Source organism: Topomyia yanbarensis, chromosome 3 (assembly GCF_030247195.1).
Source record: "Topomyia yanbarensis strain Yona2022 chromosome 3, ASM3024719v1, whole genome shotgun sequence".
Lineage (NCBI taxonomy): Eukaryota > Metazoa > Arthropoda > Insecta > Diptera > Culicidae > Topomyia > Topomyia yanbarensis.
Window position 1 is genome coordinate 115,915,807 of NC_080672.1, and position 27,980 is coordinate 115,943,786.

The 27,980-nt window shown below is 37.9% G+C and overlaps 1 protein-coding gene across 1 annotated transcript; it reads right to left on the reverse strand.

The window, feature by feature from the left end:
- Nucleotides 1-749: 749 nt before the first annotated feature.
- LOC131689675 (glutamate--cysteine ligase regulatory subunit) lies at nucleotides 750-27,980 on the reverse strand. Its single transcript, XM_058974924.1, has 3 exons — nucleotides 27,373-27,980; nucleotides 8,261-8,837; nucleotides 750-1,930 (listed from the first exon to the last, which is right to left on the reverse strand). The coding sequence occupies exons 1-3, from the start codon at nucleotides 27,478-27,480 to the stop codon at nucleotides 1,791-1,793; spliced, it is 825 nt and encodes a 274-aa protein (XP_058830907.1). The 5' UTR covers nucleotides 27,481-27,980; the 3' UTR covers nucleotides 750-1,790.

Below are 27,980 nucleotides of genomic sequence, written 5' to 3' on the forward strand. Positions count from 1 at the left end.
TAGCATCACCAAACATGCGTTGCTGAAAATGAAGCTTGAAAGTTCACAGGTTGTCCCGCAACGTTCGACTCTATAAATCATACTCGAAAATGCAAACATTTCGTTTCCCCAAGTACCAACAAAGACTAAACACAGACGACAGCCGTGATCCGTGAATGAAATTTCTATCAAATAAAATCTTCTTGACGCATTGGAATTAAATTACACCGCCCCGGTCAAACAGAGCACGGCAGGAAGCTGCTCGCACGCTCTATTCTCGACGGCAGCAGCAGCAGCAGCCACCACCACGGTGTGGTGACAACATTTGATGAATGAATGCTACGGATGAATGAAACATATTTCATCGTTAGCTACCTTTCGAGGGCCTCCGAATGCTGCCTATATGTGTGCTTTCATCGATTTTGCTGTATCCCTTAATCCCGAACCGATTGGTAGGCGAAAGAAGTGCAGGGCGTGTTCCTTGGGTGCAGCGGTTGGAATTTGCTTAATCTTGTCGATGCTGCCTTTCGGAATTTTCTCGTTCACCCTCTCGTTTTCGGCAGTGTGTGTTGTGACTTGTTGCAATTCAATAAATTATGCACCCGGAGAGCTTTGCGACCAAGCAGCATTTATTGGATTGCTTTGCTCGCCCGATCCAAATTTCGGGGAATTATTTCGGCAAATTCGACAGTATCGGCGCGGCAAACAGAGCAGTCTGAGTCATTTAACGGGACATGGTGGTTGGTGATATTTATGGGATTTGCAGTGAATTTGGTTCTTCGGTTTGTCAAATCTTTATTTTTCTTCCTTTCGATTTCTTTACCTCGGTATATACGGTTTCGTTATTTCTAAAATCATGTGAAAAGTCGCTATCAAAAATAGTCTTTGTTATTGAAATGTTTAAAAATAATTAACAAACAATACACTTTGTTCGTAGCAGTTATAGCATAACTGAAAAAATGCATGAGTAATTAAGATTTCAAAAGCTTATCTACACAAAATCCTAAAAATCTAGCTGTTCTGTTAACTGGTTTCCACTTCGTCTATCAGTAATAGGACTAACGATACTTCAATACATCATCCAACGCAAAAAGTCCCTGAAATATTCGAAATATACTTCTAACATTATTTTGTTGTTTAAGTTCACCCTACAATCCACGTGCCTTAAATGTGTTGATTGTATAATAACATCTACATCACATAATTTCTACATTTGCCTGTATTTAATACATAACTGCCATCTAGCGTTCGTTAACATCGATACTTCTTGTAGAGGTACTTAAATTATGTCAGTGATCCAGTTGATTGCATTCAACATTGCGTGCTATTCAAGTAGTGAGAAAGCAAATAAGCCGATCAGTGCGTCTAGCTGAGACATAAACCACCAATTATGTCGACTTTGTTTTCACAGTGACATTCGTGATTATTGTAACTATTTCGTTAACTGAACAGTTTTCATTCATTAAACATGAATGTCATAAGTTTTACTATGCCAATTGTTGAGTCTTTGAAAAAGGTGAATGAATGCATTAAGGCCTAGTATCCGCCCTTAAGAAAAATTTAAAATAAACTTTAATGAATGGTATATAGTGGGCGTCTTCCAATTTAAATATTTTCTGTTTTCTTGTATTACATACATAGAGCTTAACAACTAAAGTGTGTGTGTGTTAATAACTGCAATAGTTTTCGTTGAACTATTTGGCTATTGCCATACAATGTAAAAGACATTTTCTGCTAAACTAAACAATACCCTAATTAACACGGTCCACCGATAAATTACACCGATTATTTCACGACACGTTCTGTGTCACTTAGTTTCGAGTTAAACCGACAATGAAACCCTTGGCCGCAAGAACACCGCGGCATTTGATGTGTACCTGATAGCGGGTTGTCCATGTAGCTCGGTATGCACTCAACTCTAGATCGTTCAACACCTGTCGTGGTAGCAGTTCTGAAATAAACGGCAAGACTTTAATATTTTCATACCTCCATTCAAACACATGCGTTAAAATAATCCAATGAGAAACCCGGAATGCACCTTGAGGTAGCCAAGTGCAAATTCTTCCCGTTCTTCTGAAAAATTCCTTGAACCATTATGAAATCAGCGCTTTAAATCTCAATTATTTTGCATGGAATTTAAATCTTAATATTGTTGCATAAAAATTTAGCACTCAACCGCAACCCTTAGTCTATAAACATTGTTTGGACCGTTAATCTGTAAAAATGGATCGTCCTGATGTGCGGACATTTACTTCTGTACTTGGCTAACCGAGGCATCCCTGGTACCAGCCAGTTGCTTTAGGCGTTCACACACGTTATGTGATGTGAACTATTTGGGTTTAGTGTCTAACTGGCGCCATTTTGGTGTTAGTTTTGATACATCGTCTAACTGACAGCGGGTTGGTGTTAGTTACTGACGAGTGGAATACGAAACATTAAAATCCGAGTTTTCATTTACTTCGGCCAATGGCCTGAAGAATTTCGAAAATTGGGTTGTGAATATGGAGCACGCGTTGACGTTAAAATGCCGGGCTTTTGAGACTTAAATATTATGGGAATTGTAGATTAACATACAATTTTATTGAAAATATATTCAGCTCGGTCCACAAGGACCCCTCAAGTAATCGAATTTTCATTTGATTGTTTGTTTTCTGGCATTCGTGTACCGCCAACTAACACCGGGATCAGGGTAAGTTAGCAGATTTTCCGCGTCACAAATTTTTGTCTATCAAAACAAAGCCAAAGCAACGAACAAATCGTCACAGGTGGCCAATGTGGTTAAGGCTTCTTTGAATGATCAGTAGAAATCTAGACTCGCAAATATAAGTAATGTTGGACCCTTTTTAATATGTATCACAGTATTTGGACATCTTGGTGGTATCAGTGTACATGTTAATTTGCTGTGTGAGCGCATTCTTAAACCCGTAGCTCCGGAGCCGGAATCCCGATTAACGAAAAATTTTATAGCAGCTTATGGGAGCGTTACACCATTCATTTGAAACTAAGCTTGGGCAATTTCGTTCAGCCATTTCTGAGAAAAGTAAGCGGGTTTACAAAATAGGGGAAGATGTGGTAAAACGCACCCCCGGGGCAAAATGCACCATTTGCTTATATCGAAAACTGCTGAAAATTTCTATAAAGGGGTAACACCAGTCGGAAGTCCGTAATAGTTAACCTACACTATCAAAGTTTGATAACCGTACATCAATAGCAACTCCAGAAATAAACGAAAAACAATAACGTGCTCTTCTCATGTAATTATTGCGGCTTCAGGATTTTCAGCTCTTATAAATGCTATTTTATTATTATATCAGTTCTTTCCAGTTCTATTTATACCGTTTCTCAATATTCTGTCGCACTATATATGAAAAATTTGCTAAATAGTTCTGTTTTTGCTAAATTTATATCTCTGCTCCATCGGGGGAAAATGCCCTCTTCTTTGATTTTGCTGATTTTTTAATCGAAAACAGAAAAATCGTTCTGAAAACACGCTAATTGCATAAGCTAAGGCTATTTAATGGCACACTTTTGTGAAATTCCGTCAGAAAACAAAACTACTTGCTTGTTCACCGAGCATTCTGCCCCGTTGTTGCGGTGCATGCTGCCCCGTTGTTGTAGTGCATTATGCTCCGTTGTTGTGGTGCATTTTGCCCCCGCACAGGTGCGTTTTGCCCCGCTCATTTTTGAAAAGGTAATTTTCAATTATTTTGAAAAATTGAATATTTTTCATGTTTTTGAATACTTTGCAAAGCGTTATGATTGCGATTACAGAGGAATATGTTCGCTAGACGATATCATTAATTAAATTCTCCCAATTGATGTTTTATAGCTGAGTTAAGATCATTTTTCCTTAGGGGGTGCGTTTTACCACATCTTCCCCTACATACACGCGCCCATGACAAGCGCTATTTTGTACATTTTGGGAGACACGATTTTTGAAATTTGAGATAAATGGTAGAAACAATTCAGAGAAGACAATTGATGCTCCTATCTATTCTGTAATAATATCTCAATTATTACGTATTGACTACATTGAGAGTGTTGCGGCGCAACGCTATTCTCGTACGCTCCCCAGCCTATAATTTCATTTTAGTCTGTCGCATTAGTTACAACCAACTTGCAAATTTGTGTGCATGTATAGTGTATAGCAGAAGCAAAATTTACAATGATGTATAGGATTAAGTATAAAGCGTCTTAGAATAAAATGAAAATCACTGATCTACAGCGCTTGAGCCAAACCCAAGACACAGTGATTTGAAGCAAAAAACTCACAACTCCCCGCTGTATCTCAGTAACTAAGCAGAATTTCAAAATTCTGAAAACGCCACTTTGTAGAGATTTTTCAGACCAGTAATGTGGCCTATCTAACTCAGTTTACCCCAAAATGGCGTTTGTCATAAGATAGCACAACAATGACGACACACACTGAAGAGTTACCACAATACTCGCTCGAAAAAAGAGTGAGGGACACGCCGGGGGAGCAAGAGGACCCGAAAAAGCAGAAAAGCGAGCTGGAGCGCACCAGTGGCCAGAGAAACGTTGGTAAAGACCGTGGCTGGTGCATCGTGAGAAGCCAGCAGACGAAGCGTAAAGAACGAAACAAAAGAAAGAAAACAAGAGCGAACAAGAGAAGAAAGAGAAATGCAAGCCTCCTTGGGAAAAGTACAAAGATCATCGAAGCAAACGATAAGACGTCCCACGCCGCTCTTTTCAAAAAAGTGAGAGAGGACCCAGAACTGAAGAATTTGGGAGAGAATGTTAAAACGAGGCATACTCTTTTAGCTGAACAAGGCTACTTCTGCCAAGAGCTTGACATACCGCGAACTTGTTGGTAAATCCTTGAGCAGTGAAGCGAACGTGAGAGCCCTATGGCAGTGCAAGTGTCTAGACGAGATACCGACCGCAGGAGAACTAAGAGGTCACTGATCAAACAATGCAAACTGGATATACCGGCGACTATCCGGATTATGAAAACGTATAGAGGCACAAGCTGGCGAAGACCGGCAAGATGAAAGTCATATGGTTGGTGTGCTTGCTGAGAGTCGCTCCGACAGTTACCAAGCAAAGGGAGCGACACTTTGCGTGCTTGGATTTCGGACATCAGGCGAGGGATTGCAAGGGCCCGGACAGGTCTGCACTGTGTAGAAAATGCGGAGGAGGGCGGTTTCAAATGCGCTGCTTTCAAGAAGGTGAAGACAATGAAGGAGATAACCCAGCTTAATCTCAATTATTTCGACATTGTACAGCAACTGTTGTGGCAGTCGACGACAGAAACGAAGTGCGACGTTGCAATTATTGCAGAGCCGTATCTTGTTCCTCCTGATAACGGTAACTGGGTGGTGGATAGTACAGGGATGACGGCAATCCAAGTAATGGGCGGTTTTCCTATACAAGAGGTGGTAGATATCACACACGAAGGCTTCGTGATCGCCAGGATCAACGGTGTATTCGTGTGTATCTGTTATGCTCCCCCACGATGGACACCAGAGCAATACAATCGAATGCTGGACGCACTAACCGACTCGTTAGTTAGACGAACACCGGTTGTTATAGGAGGAAACTGTAACGCTTGGGCCGTAGAGTAGAGTAGCAGGCTGACCAACGCAAGAGGTTACAGCTTGTTGGAAGCCCTGGCGAAGCTGGGTGTTGGACTGTGCAATGAAGGTTCCGCTAGCACATTCCATAAAGACGGTCGGGTATCCATCATCGACAAAACATTCTGCAGTCCTTCGCTGACGGATAACGTAAGTTGGTGAGTTAGTAAGCAGTACACACATAGAGACCACCAAGCGATCCACTACACCGTTGGTTGGCGGAATTGTATTGTAACGCGGAGAATGAGGACTGACAAGGACTTTTTGTGATTTCGACAAGGACCTTCGTGCTGACAGCCTTACTCCAATTCCGAATGCCGATGAGTTGCAGGAAACAGTAGCGAAGGCATGTGATGTAACAATGCCAAGGAAAATGGAGCCGAAGTACTGCTGGCGTCCGGTCTCATCATCCTCCGGGCTGTCTGCCTAAATACCAGAAGACACGTTCAGAGCGGCAAGGCAGAGCCGAGAAGAGTCCACCTGCTACAAGAAGCTGAGCAGAGAAGTAGACGCTAACCCCTGGGACCATGCTTACCGTTTCGTGTTGGATCAAAAGTCCAACGACACCATTCGAAATGTGCGCGGACAAAATCAAAATTATCGAGACAGATGGTGGCAATGCTGGTAACAATCGAGTCTCCAACGACGAGCTCCTTGTAATAGCAAAAGGGCTGAAAGCGAAGAAAGCTCCACCACCGGACGGTATCCCCAACGTGGCACCGAAGACCGCGATCCTGGCATTTCCGGACATGTTCAGGACAGTCCTACAGAAAAGCCTGGACGATGACGATCCCAGACAGATGTAAGATCAAGAAGCTAGTGTTGCTGCCAAAACCAGGGAAGCCACCAGAAGATCCAGCATTGTATGCCTATATGCCTGCTGAATATTCTTGGTAAACTGACTAATTACGCTGAAAGTAAGAACGGACCAATATAGCAAAGGCAGTTCGGGTTCCGGAAGGAAATCTCGTCGGTAGACACAATCCGCACAGTCACCGCAAACACAGAGAAAGCATAGTGTCCCTTATTTGCTCTCCGTCGATTTGGTAACCCTAAATAAGGGCACTTTCAGAAAATTAAATATGAGAAGAGTGAAGCTCAGCCAACAATGCTCCGGTAAGCTCAAATGCGAATTTTTGCTATATCCAATAGCTTTTTCTGCAGGAAGAACAACTTATATGCGCATCGTCTATCTTCTGACGTCGCAAAAAGTAGAAGCAAAAAAAATCGCTGCGCTATAGCAGGCTATAGGCACCAGTGAATCAAGCCAGCTTTTGTTCTATATCAGTGCACAAATAAATTCTATCGTTGCCCCCGGCTGCGGAGTGAAATGAGTTTGCCAAATGAAACAAAAGTGCCCGTGCTACGGAATAACACGATTTCGATCGACTTTAATAAAACTCATGTTAGACTCACAGTTCAGGAAGTGGAACAGTTAGTTAAGGTTAAATGGAGCTTAATCTCGCTGAAGTTACGTACATTCAGCAGCACCACGTTAAAAGCTGTGTTTTGATGACGTTTAGAAATTTAACACAGGCAGAGAACTTCATTGCAACATGCAACACGAGGTCGAATTTAATAACACCAGAATCAAGATCCGCGTGCATATGAAAAACGACATGGTGGACGTGCGTATCCATGATTTGGCCCCCGCACTAGGGAAGATGCGAGTGACTAAACTAATACCTTCTTACATGACTATCGAATGCAAATCACCGAAGGATTGCGTGACCTATAAGCAATCAACGCTAATCACATATCCCGGGCAGACTCCAACATGACCAATTCTGTAACCATACAGCCCACTACGGAAAAACATGCGCGGAAGCAACTAGTCAAAACTCATCTACTACAGCCAACTCTAACAAGCAGCCACCGATGCTTACAGATAAACCAAAAACAACGATCCAATTAACCAATAATGCAGGTACAACGACCACGACAACCGCTCCCAAACCCACTAGTATCGCCAATAAAGAAGCAAATACCGATGAAGACGGATATACAACAACGACCCGTAAGAACAAGAAACAAATAAGAACCTCTGATCGTGAACAGCAAGAAAGCAGTACCGATGACGACATGGACGGGAACGATAACGCGAGAGAAGGCAGACTGAATGACCCCCAAGCGGCTGCACCGCCAAGGAAAAGGATCTCAACACGCAGCAGCAAACTGCGTCGACAAGATCTAGCAGATAGACATTCTTAATTCTTTTTTATTTTTAGTTATATTGTAAAAACTTAAAAATCCACGGCTCAGTTGTGCTAACGCATTGAGCAGTTTCAAATAAATCTTTAGATTAAAAATTAAAAAAACTTATATGCGCATAGGTAAGCTGGTCAAAGCAGCTGTTCTCAACCTTTTTCGTATCACGGACCGCTTAGAAATCACCCTGGGTTGCTACGGACCCCCACTGTTAAACATCGATTTTGTATGCTATTAATGTATCATTTTCAGTCTGTTGGGAAACAAGACTTGAAATTTCAATATCCACTCGGAAAAATAATTTTCTTCGCGGACCCCCAGCAACGACTTCACGGCCCCCTAGGGGTCCGCGGATCCCAGGTTGAGAATCACTGGTCAGAGCATTCTGTCGAATACTGTCCAGACATGAAGAAGAGAAGGACTGAACTTTCTAGAGACTTATTCGGGATAGATACAACAATCACATTCCAAACGCCTACCTTGTGGATCGCTGTGTGTCAACAGTTGAATGTCATTTTGTCCGCAGTACTCTTGCAACTGAGGTGGTACTACGCAGCAGGCCGCAAGGTTGATTTGCGTTATTGATGGATGAACAGTCGATGCCTCATATAGATCCTTCAACGAGTCCACGTCCAAGTCGGCTATTCCCAGCTGGCCAATCTTATTGTCAATCGCATACTTCTCCAAACTAGCCCAGAGTTTCTTGAGATTATTCACCGCATTGTCCGTTCCAATGGCCCACTCGATTACACCTTCCTTTACCTCTCCGTTTAGTTCACCGTCACCGATGTTCGCCGCCCGAGGATGATAGGCAAGAATTAGATTATCCAAGTAGGAAACATTCAACGACTCGAACAATTTCTCTACGGCATCCGTTAGACAGGTTTCCGAGTAGTGATTCAAAAAAATCTTTGCTCCAATCTTGATATCCGTGCGTTTGTGTTCCTTCACCTTTTCCAGCAAATCGTTATTCTTGCGGGTTACCAAACTTGGCTGCCTGTCGGTAGCATCAATGACCTCTGCTTCAGCAAACGTGGATCGTAAGCAGTCCGTCAACTGTAAGGAAAGTAGAAAGACATTAGTCAAGATAAATATCGTCTAGTTACACAAAACATGTTTTGGCAATCAGTCAAAATAAAAGCAATCGGGAAGGAGCAACTAAAAATAGGTCTATGGAAGAACGGCGACGGGTTAACATTCCGGTAGGCAGCTTCCAACAAAGTATAAGAAAACACTCATTTGTTTCCGATGTGACTTCGACTTTCTCACATTCATGTCGCCAGAAGAAAACAATTTGGTTTTCTAATGCAATAATTTGTTGGGGGTGCCAGAAAAAGGCAGGTTTCAAAATGGAACTGTAATCGAAGCTCCCATGCCCAGCTTAACAGTGAAAACTTGTTGTTGTGGTTTTTCAGATGAACCTCAAACCAAAGGGCGGGATTCGGCAGCTGGGCGAGAAAACTTTAAAAACATTTTTTTCCTAATTAAAACATTTGAGATGTTTTTTTTCCTGAAAAAAAACGCTGAAACAGGCCTAGTGTTGTAACCACCAGTGTTATGACTTAAAATCGTGGGAACAAAATGCCAACATTGCACTTAAGTATTTTTAAGTGGAGAATACGCAACTTGGAGCATACTAAAAACACATAACTTGCGAAACCTACATAAGAAAACCGCATACTTAAAAAAATCAGAATAACAATGTTAGATAAACAAACTTCACCCATCGCTATTGGCACCATCGCAGGAGGCAATCTTCCCACGCTAGAAGTGAGTCTCATGTTTAGTCTCATGCCTATATATATCCTATAAAATCCGCCAAAATAAATCTAAGCTTATTAGTAAATTAGGTATGTGAGACAATACTAGAATTGCATTAATGCTGTTATAACGATCGTCATTTTCGAATGAGACTTTTTCGTCTGTATAGCCCGTAAAACGAAGGAAATTAACTTTACCATTCTACACGTTATAATATATGCAACCGTCAGTAGCGATAAATCTAGGCGAAAAGATTTAATACTCAAAAGTAATTAAATATTCCACCATATCCAATTAGCGTTGTACACAATTTCACTTAAATCGATCTGCCAAAAATATGCCGACCGGCATACCCGCTCTTGCACCCACGTAACGGATATGATTTCCTGTTAAAACTAGTACGCTTCGGATGCGTTTGCATCTGAGAGAAATGCAGTGCAGAATGATTTGCACATTTCATTAAACTAGCATTCTTACAAGATGATGCATTGCACTTTTCTGTATTGCATCAAACCGTCAAAAGCGTAACTCCGGCATGCAAGAATACAGATTCAAGAAGTAGAACAACAAAAAACCATCGAACTAGAAACAATCCTCAAACATCGTTCGGTGAATGGAGAAGATTGGTTGGCGTGCGCACGGGGTGGCTAGGGGGGCTGTTGCCCACCTAATGCACTGATTTTTTTTAATTCGAAAGTGTGATTATAATGTTGAAGTAATATGAAAAATATATGAAATATATTATATCTGGTGTAAAGTGGTGTTTTGCGATTTTGAAGGCACGGCAACAATGGATCTTTTATGAAATGTTAAGATCTATTTATATACTAATTGTGCACGAAAAAAAATTCCAGTCGCGCAGAGCCAACATACGAGCGTTCCAAGAGTAGACGTCAAACCATTTCCTCGTCTATAGCTCTTTAGAAAATTTTCTGACCCAGGAAATCCAATAAGAATTGTAAAGCTTAGAAAAACGTTCGAGTTTCGGAAAATGACTTCATTAAATCATGAAAATCAAAAAATCTCATATTTTACTGTAGAATTCGCTCACTTTTCTTTTTTCAGTTTTCTGTGCTTCATCCATTGTGCATTCTCATAAAAAATCAAGTCGATTCGTTGATTAGTTTCTGAATTATCGGGATCGCCAACTTGAAAAACGCGGTTTCGAGAAAAACGCTGTAGAAAATAACCCATTGGGTATTTTCTCTTGAAAATTTGGGTAGAAGTAGTTTAGAATATATTGTTTGCACTGTATTTTTATCACTGTCAGTTTCTCGAAAATTGTTGCCAAGAGATTGTACCCAGCGTGTATTATAGTAAATGCGCGCGAGGAATGCATGGCTGTTTAAAACAAAAGAAGTTCAGCGTGGCCACCAAGATTGCGGAAGACTATTATAAAGGTTCAATGCCAACAATTAAGCGGATTAAAAATAAGTTGATTTTTGCCCACCATGCCAGACGCCCCCCTTAATCACCGGGGTGTTCTTATGTTTGCGAGACCGCGGGCTTTGGTGTGCGTGGATGATCGCGAAGGTTTTAAGCGTTTGTATGTTAACGTGCTGAATGTTAGAAGAGAGTGAAATTCCCCATATCTTGTAAGTTTCCGATCACGTCGCCATGGAACGTGTTGTTTAATGGTTATTCGCGTCATTTTTTCCAACTGATGGCATAGACTTATGCTACTAGGGCCGAAGGTAAGGAACTTCCGGTCGTGATCGATTCATTATCACGCGAGCGATGGGTTAATGCTTGAGGCTGCTTTTCTGAATTTATAGGTGCTAAAAAGGTTCACTTAATTACCGGGGAGTTTAAATGTAGGCAATCTCGCTGGCGTAAATACAGCGCTGGTCGAAAAAATACCAGCGCAAATATTTTTGGAGTTTAATGTAAAATACTTCCATACGTTCTATTCTCCAATAACATTGTATGTTTTTGTAAGTGACCTATAGTAGAGCAGAACACGCCACCATTTGGAATCAATGGTTTATTGTTTACGAAACACAGCTGTCATTTCAGAAGAAAGTCGATATGAAGCTGTTCGTAAAAATAGCAGCGCTACCACAAAAAGTTTTCAAATCGCTAAAGTTTCCAAGATTTTCAGTTTAGTCAATCTATTTTGTTCAGAATAGTATTCCTACGCTTACAATTAACCCGACATTATAAGTTTGCATATTGTAGTATTTCACGAAAATGGGTCATTCGAGGCACTGTACAGACGAGAAGCGAAATCTCATCAAACGGTTGAATGCTGGTGGCAAAACATTCCGTGAAGTTCAGGAACTTTTACAGTGTTCTGCCACAAAGATACACAATGCATTGCACTGGACAAACAAATGTGAAACTAGCGGTAGATAGCGAACAACTTCCGCTCAAACTTAACTAACTGATGGGAAGTCCGAGAAAAATACCACTACTCACAATACGGCACCTTCACAATCATCTGAACTTTGTCGAATTTCACGCCAAGTGGACCGTCGAAAAGTGGCGTACCATTTAGTGAGCTGATGATCGTAAATTGGTCAGGCTAGCCTTTGCACGATGACGAACTCGACCGATAAATCGACACACAATGACCCCCATTGCGAGCCGCGTCCACCAACACCGCCATTAAGCTGTGGAACAATGTTTACAAACACAGTCCACAGCAAAAGCCAATCTACGTCGACCCGCCAGTCGGCCACACCAGCGCTCACAGGCTAGTGGTTAATCGATAGTTTGGGCAGGTACAGAGAACGAAAAATTACAGAACAAAAAAATCCCATAAGTCCTCTCAGTCTCCTCGATGCAGCACTATCGAGGCGTAATATAATAACCAACTTAAAGCAGTTGTCTGTCAGAAATATACTTGATCATGTTTGCAATACCGCCAAACCCGTTAACCTAAGGGAGGGTGATTTACCAGTAAAAAGCTTTGCAGCATTAAGCTGCTTGAGATGAGGAATTCCACGAAGATCCGTTCGAAAATCTTTAAAATCGTGACCGACCATCTCAGATTCCGTTCAAACTTTACACGTTTCACCGGCATGGAAAACTAAAAATTTTCTACAGTCAATAAGACTATTTTGACTCAAGAGCAATTTGTTAAAAGGGCGAAGACGTTTCCACGTGTGTTAATTTCATTTTTTTGTTAGATTACTGTATTTAAATCAGCAAAATTATCTGATAATGAGTTACAGAGAAGGAATATTTGCATGCGAAAAAATATATACACTGAAAAAATGGTGTGTCATTTTCCACAAAAACAAAAATTTATGTTAAAAACTTAAATTGCGGAAAATTGTTTTTTTTTTAATTTTTTATATTTTGTAAACAAAAACCTAAAGAGAAAAGAAACATTTTGAATGATATTGCATGATGGACTTTTTTATTGAAAGCTTCTCCATGGTTCAAATACAATGAAAAAGTTTCTTTTACGCCTTCAAAACGGTAAACATTAAATTGTTGACATTTTATGATGAGGTAACGCGGAAAACTTTTAAAAAGGGCATGAGAATACGAATTAATTGTTTTTGTTGGAGCAAAATTCTAAGTATCTCGACAACTATCGCATTTTGGAATGCTTTTGAGTGCAATTAGGATGAAATTTAACAACCTGTATAAAGTAAGAAAAACTTTTTACCGAAAAGTTATCCTTCATGCAGTCACATTGAAAATGTCTCTTGTCTGTTTGGGTTTTTGTTAACAAAAATAAAAAATAAAAAATGAGCTTTCTTGAAATTGAAATTTTTGACTCAAATTTGTTTTTATGAAAAATGACACAACATTTTTTTCAGTGCATATTTTTTCGTACAGATGTATTCATTACAGTATTGGAAAAAAAATTGAAATTAATGCACGTAGAAAGGTTTACGCCCTTGTGAAAAATTGTTCTTGAATTGAAATATTTCAATTTCCAGAAAAAACATGGAGATTCATAAACCGAACACAACTGCAAAGTTACGTTCGAATCGACGATGGTCACATTATGCGATCGGCTGGTTTCTCATGGAATCCCTCACATCACTTTGGTAAAAAATGGCGTCTACGTCACTTTGTTTTTCGCATTTTAAAAGGCCATTTTTCATAATTTTCTAAAGACAATTTCACTGAACCGGAAGTCGTCATCTTGGTTTTCAAAAGGGCCTTAAACAACTATATCTGACGTCCACTCATCAATCTCGTTCCAAAAATACCCATATTGATGGTGTTATAGAGAATTCCATTGAACCAGTAGTCGTAATCTTGATTAATTCAGGCATCGATATCTGGCGTCTACTCGTCAAGCCCATTCCAAAAATACCCATATTGATTAGATGTTAGAGAATTCCGCGAAGCCGGATGTCGCCGCCTTGGATTTCAAAATGGCGTCAAACATCAAATTCTGGCACCTGCTCGTCAGGGCCATTCCGAAAATACCCATATTGATTGGGGTATGAAGACTTTCGCTGAACCGAAGGTCGCCATCATGTAATTCAAAATGACGTCAAAAATCAATTTGTGGCACCTGCTCGTCAAGGCCATCCCGAAAATACCCACAAGTATTTCTCCATATTGATTGGGATACAGAGAATTTTGCTAAACCGGAAATCGCCATCTTGAACATCAATTTATGGCACCTACTCGTCACGACCATTCCGAAAATACCCTTTTGCCTTTTGTCTTTTGTCTTTTGCATTCAAAAGCGCTTAGAAACTTTTTTGCAAAAATCGTATTAATTGCGAAATCCGTGCAAAAAAACTGCCAAAGCTCTTTGCATTTAAAAAGGCTTCGAATTTTTTTTTTTTTAGAAATAGTCTTTTGCATTCAAAAGGTCTTAATTTTTTTTTTGCAAAAGCGCGTTAATTTGAAAATATGCATAAAAAATCGCGTTAATTCGAAAATCCACGTAAAAACCGCGTAAAAACTGAGTGTAGTTGAATTACTTCACATACAGTAAATCAGTGACAAAGAACTGCAAGAGACGAGGCCTAGTATTCTTTTTTTTAGAAAAAGAACCATCGAAGCTTGTTTGAATTAACAGACTCCACCGTATCCCGACTCCGCACATAGGGTTAGAAATTTTCCATAAGAGATTTTTCTAACCCGAAGGGGCAAATGATCTTAAGGTTAAAAACTCTATAATTGAAATATAAAAAAACACCACCGTTCGACAATTCATAATGCATTCAGTAATTAGTTTTTGTTAATCGTCAACAAAGCCCTAGGACGGAGATCCAAGCTCAATGAATTACTTCAGTCCTGTAGAAAAATTTAACTTTATAATAAGATAAAGATGGTTCAATTTCATTTATAGCCAACCCATTTCTCAGCTCATTCAAAGCTCTTTCATCGCAAAACTTTATGTCTAACGCCTCCTCTCTTCCCGATCTTGCAAAAGTTGGTTGGTTTCCTATAGGAATGGGCAATGGGTAGGCTATAGCAACCCACGTATTCTGGATGTATACATTCAGAATACGTGGGTTGCTGCATATATTTTGGGAATAGGTATGAATACACAATCTTAAAGCACCACAAAATGAGTTTATGGTCTTCCAAATATTATCCATGAAAATCAATAAACTCTTACATGCGCTTGTACCAATTTGAATACTCGGAAGCAGGTCTTTCCCAACGCTCCCTCAACTTGACGTTTAGCCTAAGTTGCTTGAAGCCACCGTGTTTCGAATGATGTCGCCACCATAGAATGCCGTCCACTAATTGTGATACTGTAAATTTCTATGCGAGAAAATAATTCCGTGACGTCTTTTACGACCTTGTTTTATTTATTTACATTCGGAAGAAGTAATCAAGATGATCATTTCAAAACAGCGTAATAATTTAATATAAATACAAATAAGTTAGTTCATCATTTTGGAGTTTCACAAAAGGATTACAAATTGTGCCGAATGTAAAATGCATGATTTGATTTGAGTGTGCTTCTAGTGTGAACTTTTTCGTCTCCCATCACCCTTGAAACATCTTTCACATATGACAATTCTCTAAAGTTTGTCGTTAATCCTTAAATACATTAGTTTTGTGATTATCATTTTTCAATTCGCTTTTAACAAAGGCAGGATTGACTTCGATTGTTTATTTCTGACAGCATAGCATCTAACTAATAGGCGCAACATTTACGGTGTAAAGGTTTCCACGAAATTCAGATTTGATGACAACTCATTTTTTTTATCGGAGAGGGAGAAAAACAGGCCAGTATCATTGTGTGTGTGTTGTTTACATTGCCATACAAATATTACTACCTAATACCTTAATGTTCAACTGAGAACGTTCCAATAATCGGCCATCATGGAGAACGAAAAAAAAACTGTTTTTCTCACACCTTTGGGAAAATCCTCATGAGAATGATTCAATGTACTCGAGGCATTGGCAGAGTAGTACTGATTGATTTTCATTAAGATTTTTCCAACGGTGTGAGAGAAAACTGCTTTTTTCTTTTTCCAAGATAGCCACATTTTAGGCTTTCTCAGTTGAGCCTCAAGACTAAATGAAGTTGCTCACTAACTAGTATGAGCGCCGCGTGATTGTATACCGATTATTCCAAAAAATCATGAATCATTTAAAAATAATGCATCGGAATAAAGATGCATTACTTTTATAACAAAACAACACCAAACCCACAAAAAGTCTTCAAAAAATGAATGATCGAAAGTAAAAAAAATCTGAACAAGAATTGTATTGTTTATTTTTGGGTTTTAACCGTTAGGTCATTCGCCCATACTGAACAAGAAAATTATCACTGTGAACAAGGTTACGGTTAGGTTACGTGGTTTCAACGATTTGTATAGGAGCTGTCAAGTTGTTCCCCCTCTGGTATTTCCAAAACATGCACTTTGAAAGTAAACTACTTCGTCAAACGACTATTATTTACGTTCCACGATTCGCCCTTTTGTAGATGTTATACACCAACTTTGAAATACCATGACTGCATTTCTTAATTATTATTTATTTATTTATTTATTTATTTATTTAGATTAAAGAGGTTTTACCCTCAGGGCCATTCGCATCTTCGAGTTAGAGAAATCTCTTTTGAAAAAATCTCTAACCCTATGTGCGGGGTTGGGAATCGAACCCAGGTGAGCTGCGTACAAGGCAATCGATTTACCAACTACGGTATGCCCGTCCCCTGCATTTCTTGAATTTTTCCTTAGACCAATCGATACGAGGCCTTTTTGAGCGATTGTTAGGGTTTCTGCAGTAATTCTTTGCCAATATAGAGAGCCATAATATATTTAGTCAATTTCCATTATTGTAAATGCAACATTTGAACAACATGTTCCCATATTTTCATTGCAAAATATTAAAAATTGGCGAATGACAGTTAATCTCCTATCCTAAGGCACCTCGAAAAAATATGGTGCACATAACTCAGAATCTACTGGACCAATCTTTTTAAAATTTTGCCCAGATCTGTTCCGCATCATTCTCCATATAAGATAAATTATTATTATTATTACTTTTACAATAACATGTTACCTCCACCACCCCATAAAGCATGAATAAACCCACTAAAATTTGGGATGCTACTTAATCCATTCATGCCCATGTTGTTTGTGGACAACAATGTTTTTAAACAGCTATAACTTTTGATTGAGACAAGATTTTCTCACAAAAACAAGTCAGCCTTATTAATATGATTATTGCCTTTAATTTGAGTATTAACAGTCACAAGCAGCTCTAGAACTTAAGTTATTACAATTAGTCTGATTGGATTCCGATGGAGCAGTGCTGCCAGTGACAGTTTACGTTGACGACGGAAAATGATTTTTTCGTGTATCTTCGTTATGGCGCAATATCATTGAAAACTGATAAAACTTATCAATTTAGACTGTCGTTGGCTACGTTTTTCACGTAATTGGACTATTGTAGTTATTCTAGGTGAATTGTATTGAGAATTATCTTTATGAAAATAGGCTTTTCGTGTTTCTTGACCCCACCGTTTTCATTAAATTTTCATTGCATTTTGCTATCTGTGAGATACCCGTACTGTGCATCTTAACAGCATAGTAGTAGAAATCATATTGCAATTAAGCGAACTACTAGAACAAATTAGCCATCATACACGATGCACTCAACCATATGTGTATCTGAATATCTTCCTCTCTATCGTACGAGATATCACGTACTCAAGATTGATCTACTTTCTTGTTTCACCGCTGATTTCATGTCTACCAATTAATGCTTAGTCATTGTGACCAATTAATGCTTAGTCACCGTGACGAATGACCTTCTAGCCAAATTCACATGAAACACACTGTTCGACGTCATAGTGATGAAATTGTTTAGCCCGCGCTTAACTGACAGCTGGCAAAGATTTACTGCGCCAGGATGATTAGCTATAAACAGTTTATGCAAGCATGCTTTCTCGATGATGACATCATACTCATCTCGATCTATTCAGCCGCTTTACGGCAACGCTGACGTCATAGATTTAAACTAAGATTGCTAAATTTCTGGATATTAGCTATTTTCGTTGATAACAAAAATGGGTTTCTTTCTGGCGCCATAACTAGACCCGAATGGTAGTATTTAAATGATAGATATAAGGGGACACCAGGGAGGGTGCAAGACAACTACATTCGAATTCATAATTAATGCTTTCAGAGCGAACAATCCGTTGAGAAGGTATGCTCAAGAGGCGCATGACTCTTAGGTTAAATCCATTATATTCAAAATATTGTTATATATATAAAATATATACGTATATACAAAATATATACGTTTCCATACCATATTGAAGTTGTTTCCGGTGTAGTTCTTGCAATAATGAAGTTTTCGATTTTTTCAATGATGGAACTTTTCTAAAAATTGATACGTACGAATATTCAAAATAAATCAATTTGACATAAACTGCCCATAATCGCAAGTCAGTCCCATGTTTTATGGGATTCCCTATCTACCTGGGACTGACTTACGATTATGGGCAGTAAGGTGAAAGCAATGTGAACCTGTTTGTAGAAATATTCTTGGTCGCTAAAAGAATTCATCTAAAAAATTACACACGGATAGTCATAGCGTAGTTTAGTATAGGCGATACTTCCACTTGCCCGATATGTCTCATTCCGGTCGATTTATTTTTATCTTGCCCACTTCATCTTGAACTGTCTCAATAACGCTCATTAGGGCGGGTGAGCACGGTGCAAGTATTTGTGATGCATGTTCGACCGTTACCTAGTCGAAGCTTAGTCTTCAGATTGTGTCACTCATTAGTGAAAAGAAACACCACCGAACGAGCAAATGAACTACCATCAATCATAACAGTAGCATGGACAAGTTATTGACGTCGAGTCGAATAAGAAAAGAACAATACCTTCCTACTATTCATAAGCATAGGACTAAAATGAGGGCTCATGCACAAATTATGTCACGCTTCCACGCGAGGGAGCTAAATATATTTTGACAAGGGTTTTGGGGAGATAATAATACTCATCGAATTTATCCTGATAAAATACAATATCACAATATTTGCAATAAAGGGTGTACGGAATCAAGTTGCATAACAAGAAAACGGTTCATCAAAATTCACGCATTCAACCAATCATTTTCAAAATTTTAAGGAAATATATACAAATACACAATAATATTGCGTTTATCTAATCACAAAACCAAAAAACAATCGATCACCCTACATAGTTGAATGATTCAGCGAATTGTGTTATTATGACTCGAGCCCCTCAAACCAAAACACATTAACGTATCGAACGTCCGGCGAGTGAAAAAAAGAAACGACTGCTATATTGTAAACATACTATTCTACTCTCTTTATTTATGTGTGGTTTGTTCAAAACAAGTTGAGTAGAAGAGTTGTGCCGAAAATAGTCTTGGATTTTTGCTAACAGCCATGGGAAACTTCGTTGGATTAGCACCGGACAGCAAGAACGCTAGTATGACACGCAAAGAAAAACAATTGTATTTAGAGATCTAGTAAACATTTTGTTCTATCGATCGCGAAAGCTGTACATGAATATGCTGACGATGTTTGATTGCGTGGTACAGCATGACGAACCATATGTCAAGGCCGAATACACACCGAAAGACGCCTAATTCTACATTCGCATTTCAAGTGGTGCAAATGTTGCAACTTACAGCTCAATACAAACTACACCGCCTAGTGACGAATTACCAAAAACCTTAATTTCTGTCCAAATGTTTCAATAAGATCTAAGTAACATTGAACCAAGCCTCTCTTTGCTCATTTTATCTTAAGATTAGCTATAAAAATTCCTGCTGTATTGCCAGTATATATCGAAATACGACGGTGTTCCTCAGACATTTTTACATAAAAAAACACTTCTAATCTCAATATAATTTGAGCCAATCCCAAAATACACAGTTTTGAAGAAAAAAAAACTCGCATTTGGCGATGAAAAATTCCATTTTTATCGACAATTATTGAGAAAATCTTCAATTGGTCATAAAAACCGACCCTGATCTACTAGAGGCAAAACAAAAACGGAGTTTTCCATCATTTCTCTTGTACTGCACGATAAATTATGTTTGAACTCAGTATACTTCAGTTGGATTTTTGTCATGCGCTTGCGCTTTTAGATGAGAAAGTTTGATTTTTTCGCTTCAATACGATGTATCTCAGGATAAGCTCAAATTGAGATTGTGATTTTTTTTTAAATTTTAACTGGAAAAATTTCATATTTGGCAGCACTACCGCTAAAAACTAATAATCTTTCTAGACTCCTTGAGCAATTCCCTTCAAAAAGCAAGTTGCGGTTTGATTTTAGATTAAATAGAACCGAAGATATAATCAAAAAATCAAGGCTTTTGCCAATTTGTCAAAACGGGGGCCCGGGGGTTTCCCATAGCCCGAAGGGTGGCTTAATTGCCACAAAAATTTATTTGGATTTGGATATATTAGCCCTGGACAAACAATTCCTCCAAAATTGGTTCAAATACGTTGCCTTGCCTGCTTCGCGCGGAATGCCCTATAGGGTAAAAGGGTATAAAACGCCCCACCGGGGCAAAATGCCCCTCTTCAATTCCCAGGATTCCTGAATTATCTAAAAAGTAAAAATGACTGATAACAGTATCGTTTCATGAAATCAACGTACTAAGTTAGTTCGGTATTTTTAAAATCTTGCGAAACAATAATATACACAAAAGTTTTTCAAAAAATCTATGTTGATGTAAGCTCCCACTTTTTCCAATAGCATTACAACCAATTAGAAACTGTCGGATTTGATAGAACTATTCAAGTAGAATATTATAGTTACTATCTTAGTTTTTAGCTTGGCTTTAAACTATGTGTGCGTGTAGAATTAATCATGCATTCACAACAGCTCATCACCAGCTAAAACGCCCCAGCCATTGTTGTGGGGCATACTCATCGATTGCTGTGGGGCATACAAGCCTCTTGTTGTGGGACATATCACACTGTAACCGAGGGCAAACTAAAATTTGGGCATCTTTGAAAAAAGTTTAATAATACTTGTATCAGGATGATTTTAATAAAAAATGAAACGGTTACTAATTTCTAACTAATATAACAATAAATTAGAGTAATTGGTGCGGAGATTAGAGTGTCGAATGGTGAAATATAGCTATTTTTGCTTAAGGGGGGCGTATTAGACCTGTTTACCCTACATAGCTTTTATAGTTTTTATGTAATCGTACACGTAATTTAAAAAAAAATGGTTTTCATTAAATGGGCTTTAAAGTTTTTAGAAGGAAAAAAATGAAATTATAGATAACGTACAGGCATGAGATGTTAATGAGCTATACCCTGAAACTTTGAAAAAATATTCTCAGATAATTCTAACGATTGAAGCAAAGAAAAAAATCGATTCTTTGAAGCTGACTGATGAGGAGACTCTTTTAACAAAAGATAAAATAAACAAAGAGATTCTTTCATTGTAAATTCAGAATATATTGGATAGATTGGTTTACTTAGCGCTGACTAACAGACTCAACACTATGAGGAAATTACTCCAATTGCAAATGGATTATCTATCAGGCTTGGGAACAAATTTCACTAGTGTTATACCCAAGTATACGTATGCATATAACAGTGGTGCCATCATCCCAAATGCTACCATAGTCCCAACTAAAAGATGTTTAAAATATAACCGATGAAGAATTATTTTCGAGTGTTATGTTTGTTAGTCTATGTACTTAGGTCCTATTGAAATTTTCTCCAAAATCCCCATTGCTCATATCTCCGGTAAAATTTGGAATAGAAACAATCTGCGAGACGCATTTAAAGGAAATTGTTCAAATAACTTTCTATAAATACTAATATACATGGGGCGGCTATAGCGTAGGGTGGAAAATCGATTGCCTTGCACGTAGCTCACCTGGGTTCGGTTCTCAACCCCGCACATAGGGATAGAAATATTTCCAAAGAAATTTCTTTAACCCGAAAAAAAGGCGAATGACCCTGAAGTTACAACTTGTATAATCGAAACAAAAAAAAACTAATATTTTCGCAGCAGTGTCGCCAAATACGCCTCTTTTTCAATATAAAATTAAAAGTGTATTTATCCCGTAATGCAACATTTATGAGATAAATTGAGGCTTCCTTTATACACAATAAGAGAAAGTTAAAAATGCTCTATACAATTCGACCGTCAGCAGCAGTGATGCAATGAAAATTGAAATTTTCGTCAATCTTCAGAACATCAGTCGGTTTTTGCTTAATCACTTTTTCGACAATTGCCAAAGCGTTGACCGTACAGGATTTTGTTTCCTTGATAAATTTCCTATAAAAATTACACATCGATAGGTTTAGGAGGCACTTGGCGACTCTTGGAAGAATTATTTTATAAAAGTTGAATTCTCCGAAAAAAAATCGATGTAAAATTCAAAAAAATCGATGTAAAATTCAAAATATATATTGTTTCACCGATCGAGCTTAGAATTTACAGTTATTAAAATGGACCCAGAAAGTATCTCTAAGAAAAAATTTTTTTGTGTAACTGTGTCCCACTCTAATATGAGGGGTTCTATAAGAAACCGGCCAACAACAAAATATAACAATCGTCGATTTGCAGTTGTGTACGGTTTATGAAACTTCATGATTTTCTCTGTCATTTGCAATATACTGACACAAGACGAAATTTTTCAAACAGGCGTAGACGTTTCTACGAGCATTAATTTCCAAAATTTTTTGGTCTTTCTATGCGAAAAAAATATACACTGAAAAAAATGTTGTCTCATTTTCCACAAAAACAACAAGTTATAGAAAAATTAATTTTTTTTTAAATTGCAAAAAAAACATTTCTTCAAAATTTTTATATTTTGTCAACAACATTGTAAAGAGAAAAGAAACACTTTGAATGTGATTGCATGATCGAGAACTTATCGGTGAAAAAGTTTTTCTAACAATAATTTTAAACATATTTTTAAAGGCGGTGGTCAGCTCTTTTCGTCCGCGTCCCTTATCACCAATTTTTATACAGTCAGTCAGCAGTGCTATCTTTGAAAATTAACCACGTTGGTTATGCAACTAATTTTTTCCGATCATTTTTTAAATGCAAATAATTAAGCAAACTTCATTTCGTAATATTCTGAATTGCACATATTTTGTCGTATGTAATTTTAAATCCACTTTCATTTGATGGCATTGTAAAGGAACACGTATCCGCCGGTTGATGCCAATCGAGCTGACATTTCTTTAGACTGAACAAACTAATTTATTTGTTTGTTTAGTGTTTATTTGACCAACTAGGAAACGAATCCACTGGGTCTTTAATGCGGGTGGGAAATACGCATGGTCTTGTCTGAGTGCATGACTTTTGAATTATGTATGAGGGTGGAGAATTGACAATTCGCAAGATCAATTCAATCCAATTACCAATTTGCGGCAATCATTTCAGCACGAGGAACGAATGTTTTAAGGTCATATTTAATGCTTTACTTTTAGTCCATTAACTCAGCAGTCAATTATACTGAGCTAAGAATAAGTACGTACTATCTGGAAACGGGGGGTGTTTGATTCGTGCATGATGTTAATATCGTTTAGGAACGCAGCATTTATATTTTTTCTGTTTCGCGTCTTCATTGTAATATCGGAACATTTACTCGAACGTGGTGGAAAATTTCAAGTTGCGGGATTTCAATATGCTTGTGATCGTACCAATAAGGACCATTTATAAATTCTGCCACGCCATTACGAGGAAGAGATATGACTAATTGTGACATAAATAGGAGGGGAGCACGTCATGTGCTTTGACGCAATCGGCCGTTTTACGCACGATTGCGCCATGAACATAGAACATGAACACTTTTGCGAGTAGCGGCATAAAAGTGCTACTACAAAATGAAGGAAAAACTAAAAGAATTTGATTCGTATTAGACCAAGGGGAAAAATAACGTGGTAATATGACAGAGAGTTAGTTAGTATTGGGTAATCTTTACGTGACATAATTTTTGAATGTTCCACCATACCACTTTTAAACTCATTGTTTACGGTCCATTTTACATTGTGGACTCAACACTCCCGACAGCCGGCTGTCCGGAGTTCAAGTTGTTTTCGATGAAACAATCTCAATAAACGATTAGCCAGAGTTTAAACGCCTAGAAGATTTACGTATCCTACAGTTAATAAACTATTCAAACATGCACGAAAATATAGTCTCAGTCGCATCGCTTGCTTGAAGCGAATCCTGGCTAACAACCCACCCACTACCCAATCCGTGGTACTTATGGGAGTGTCACTGAGTCGGGGCCTTCCGTTAAGTAAGTACCACATCAACACTTCCTTTCTCATCCCAAGTTACGGAAAAGATGGTCGTGGCCCGCAATGGTGGCTCTCAGGCGAAACTTTCGCTTGGACTGGATCAATTGTTATTCCCAAACAATGCTCCTCAAGTAGTCTGGCTGGAAATGAGAGTCATCAGTCTGCAATCTACGAAGTATACCGTGCTTACGCAACGCAACGCAATAATTTTAATCATATTTTTAAATTGCATACTAATTGACATACAAAACTGTAATTTTATTACAGAAATAAATTCTAAGTATCATTCTAAATATAAATGCATTTAACAAAAAACTTCCAAAATGCGATAGTTTTCGAGATATTTGGGATTTTGCCTCGGATTTTACTCTAAAAAAAAACAATTAATTCGTGTAATTATGCCCCTTTTTACAAGTTATCATAAACTGTCAACAATCTAATGTTTATCGTTTTAAAGACGTAAAGAAACTTCTCAGTGTAAGGTGATGAGCCTATTTGCGCCATGTTTCTATTATCACCCTACCCATTTGAAGCCGTTGGTTAGAGCAGTGTCTGCCATCTTTGTTCAACGCATTGAGTCAAATGGTAGCAATTGGGGCACTCGATTCGAGTTTTCATTGTGCTCAAACACGAGAATTTTACTGATTTTCTACGCATTTGTGTTATTATATTGGTTCTTAACAACCAAGCAAAGCTGTTGATGTCAATTTTTACGCATTCCATTGATTGTAAGGCAAGAAATTACAGAATTAGTAAGGCACCTTGCTTAGTATGGTGAAAATAGGCTCATCACCCTATTTGGATCATCGAGAAGCTCTCAATAAAAAAGTTTTCCTAACAATAACTTTTGACATATTTTCTTATATTTCATACTAGTTGCAGTCAAAAATACAATTTTCTTTTTGATTATGATTGTAAACGCCAATTTAAATCAAAATGCTTCTAACAAAAAATTTCTGAAATGTAGTAGTTCTCAAGATATTTTATATTTTGTTTTAACAGCACAACTATTTTGATTTATTACGACATTTTCATAGGTTATTTGCGTTTCTCTATCAACAACGATACGTTTTTAAAAAGGCCAATAATATTTCCTGTAACTTTCCCATTGACATCAAGGCGATATTTATTTATCGATCTTTTTTAGAAAAATAATCGTAATCAAAAAATTATCAACAGAAAATATTATATCATGATATTTTTGTATATCAATTGACAGAAATATTTACGATTTCTAAAAATCAAATCAGTTCAGCTATAGTGGCTTCATTCCATGAATATATAAGGTATTATTTGACCTGATCGAAAAGATGCAAGAAAGTTTTGTAATTTTCATTTTGAGTCTCTTTATGGAAGTACATTAAATGACTGAATGATCGTTGTCTATAGATGCTAAACATGTATAGAAGCGACTTGCGTTTATTTGTTTCCAAAATTTTACTATAAAGAATCAATTTATCGTACAGTTACTGAAATAAGGCTCTTGTGACCAAAGTTACCTTAGCGATCAATGATACCCCGTTTTATGCTAACAGACATGAAAACCAGCTTTACAGACATTCAAAACATTAAACATTTTAGGTTAAACTAATGCTTAAACTTCAACTGCTAATGGTTAAAATGATGTGAAAAAACGAGCATCTCAAGAGCCATGCTCAGTTTTATCACATATCCAATTTTTTCAAGCGCATGTGGGAATCCAAAATTTTTTATCTATGAAACTGTTGGAATCAAGAAACACAAACAACTTGTTTGATTAAACTAGGTTCTTCTTTCGCAGTGCTAGAAACTTCTCATTTTTATCCATTACAATTTTCCTAAAATATTTACAATAGCCCAATTGTTTGCAAAAGATAGTCGAAGATAGCCCAAATTTATTGGTTCTATCAGTTTCCATTAACACTCTAAAATAGCGAAGGTATATTAAAATTACATTTTTCATCGATAGCCGAAGCTGTCGCTGCCTGCACTGCTACAGCGAACTCAGACTAATTTCAAAAACTTTAGTTCTACGGATAATACTATTAACGAACAGCTAAATATTATAGTTCTAGAAATTCATATTTCTTTCTTTTTGGCATCACTGCTACCGTCTCTTACACTCAAAAAATAAATCACGTTGCTTTTACATAAAAAGATATGTGAATCTCATCCACCAAACTTTTCACGTACATTTTATAGGATAGACCGATAGATCAGTATCTGGCTCATCAAATAATATTTATCTAGCTTACCAAGTCAAAGTTACGTGTTTTTCATATACCTGGGAAAGGAAATTCACGTATTAATTACATGAAGTCAAACATATTATGCATGTTTGTGTTTTAGTAAATATTACGTGAATCTCCGTTGTGCAGCATACAGAAAACATGTAACTTCTATTTGATGAGCCAGATAAATTTTATCTTTGAAACAGATAGTTTAATTTGCATGGTATTAATATATAACAATAAAAGTATTTTTAATTTTCAAATACTAAGATGTTTATATGTATTTCTTTGATTACAATTTATTATAAGGCATGCATTTAAACTAGAACTTAAACACATTCCATGGCACATACCGCACTAAAAAGTAATTAATCCGTAACTTTGGAGCGAGAATTTGGCCATTCGTCCAATGGATCCCTGAAATTAAAGTAAATGGAATATCAGATATATCTATCATGCAAATAAATTCAACAATACAAACCTTTCGAAGAACACAACACCAACCCAGCAAGTTGTCGGTTCACTGTTGATTTTTTCGTACATGAAATTCACATAAGCTAGATTATCAAAGATTGACGTCATTTAAAACTTATATGCTATTCATATAGCCGCTACATAGTTGTTAGATGTGATTTATATGAATCACGTAATCTATGTCGAAAATGAAAACATTTGGATTTATGTGAATAATCACATGAAATCAAAGTGATTTATTTTTTGAGTGTACGTTAGGGGAACACTCATTACCCCGACGGAAGAATGATAGCTGGTGCAGTGAGTCTGCCAAAACAGCAATAAATTTCGCTATCGATTCAGTTTCCCATAACATATTTTCTCCGATTGACTACTCACTGCAGCAATCGAATCACTTCACGGATGATTTTATTTTTACTCGCTTGGGTACGGAATTTTGGAACAGTGAATCCTACAGTACTGCCCTGTGGAAACGGAGACTTACCTCATCGGTTGGTTTCTGGCCAGCTTTCTTCCGGAGGTCGCTTACATTTAGCACATTTCCGGTACTGACAATTACGTTGATGTTCTCTTTCAGCAAGTGGGACAGCATTTTCAGTTTCGCTCGTTGTGGTCTATTTCGAATGTGGAACGGTGTTGATTGATGGTTCTTTCCAGCGTAACACGACGGTGGGTTGTGTAATATCCGTCTCCTATTCACGAAACACAGAGCACGGAACAGTCTTGAAGTACGCCGCAGCGATTTCACTCACTTCACAGCGTACAGCGGTAACCTTGAAAGATAAGGTTGCTGGGGTTGATTTCAAGGCGACAGCTTGTCGTTGGGAAAGAGGAATAAGTACACTTTAAGCACTAGATGTTTACACACAGAATTATCACTTCTTGCTTCAGTTGTCTCGTATCCAGTGGTCTAGGACTGCTCCAGTTGCCTAGATCTGCACAGTGTTTGGATGTAGAAATTATTGCGTTTGTGATCAGCTATATGGCAGCAAAAAGTATTGGGTAGGCTATAGCTATTAATACAATGCCTGCTGTGTGGAATGATCGAACGAAATAAACAGGCTCACTGAGCAGCGTCTTAAATACTAAATC

What these genes read in the sequence shown, in the direction of transcription:
- LOC131689675 (XM_058974924.1), bottom strand. Translation starts at nt 27,480, where the DNA reads ATGCTGTCCCACTTGCTGAAAGAGAACATCAACGTAATTGTCAGTACC. An exon ending in GCCAGAAACCAACCGATGAG is followed by an intron (nt 8,838 to 27,372) that starts GTAAGTCTCCGT and finishes CTTTCCTTACAG; the next exon opens with TTGACGGACTGCTTACGATC. An exon ending in GACACACAGCGATCCACAAG is followed by an intron (nt 1,931 to 8,260) that starts GTAGGCGTTTGG and finishes CGTTTATTTCAG; the next exon opens with AACTGCTACCACGACAGGTG.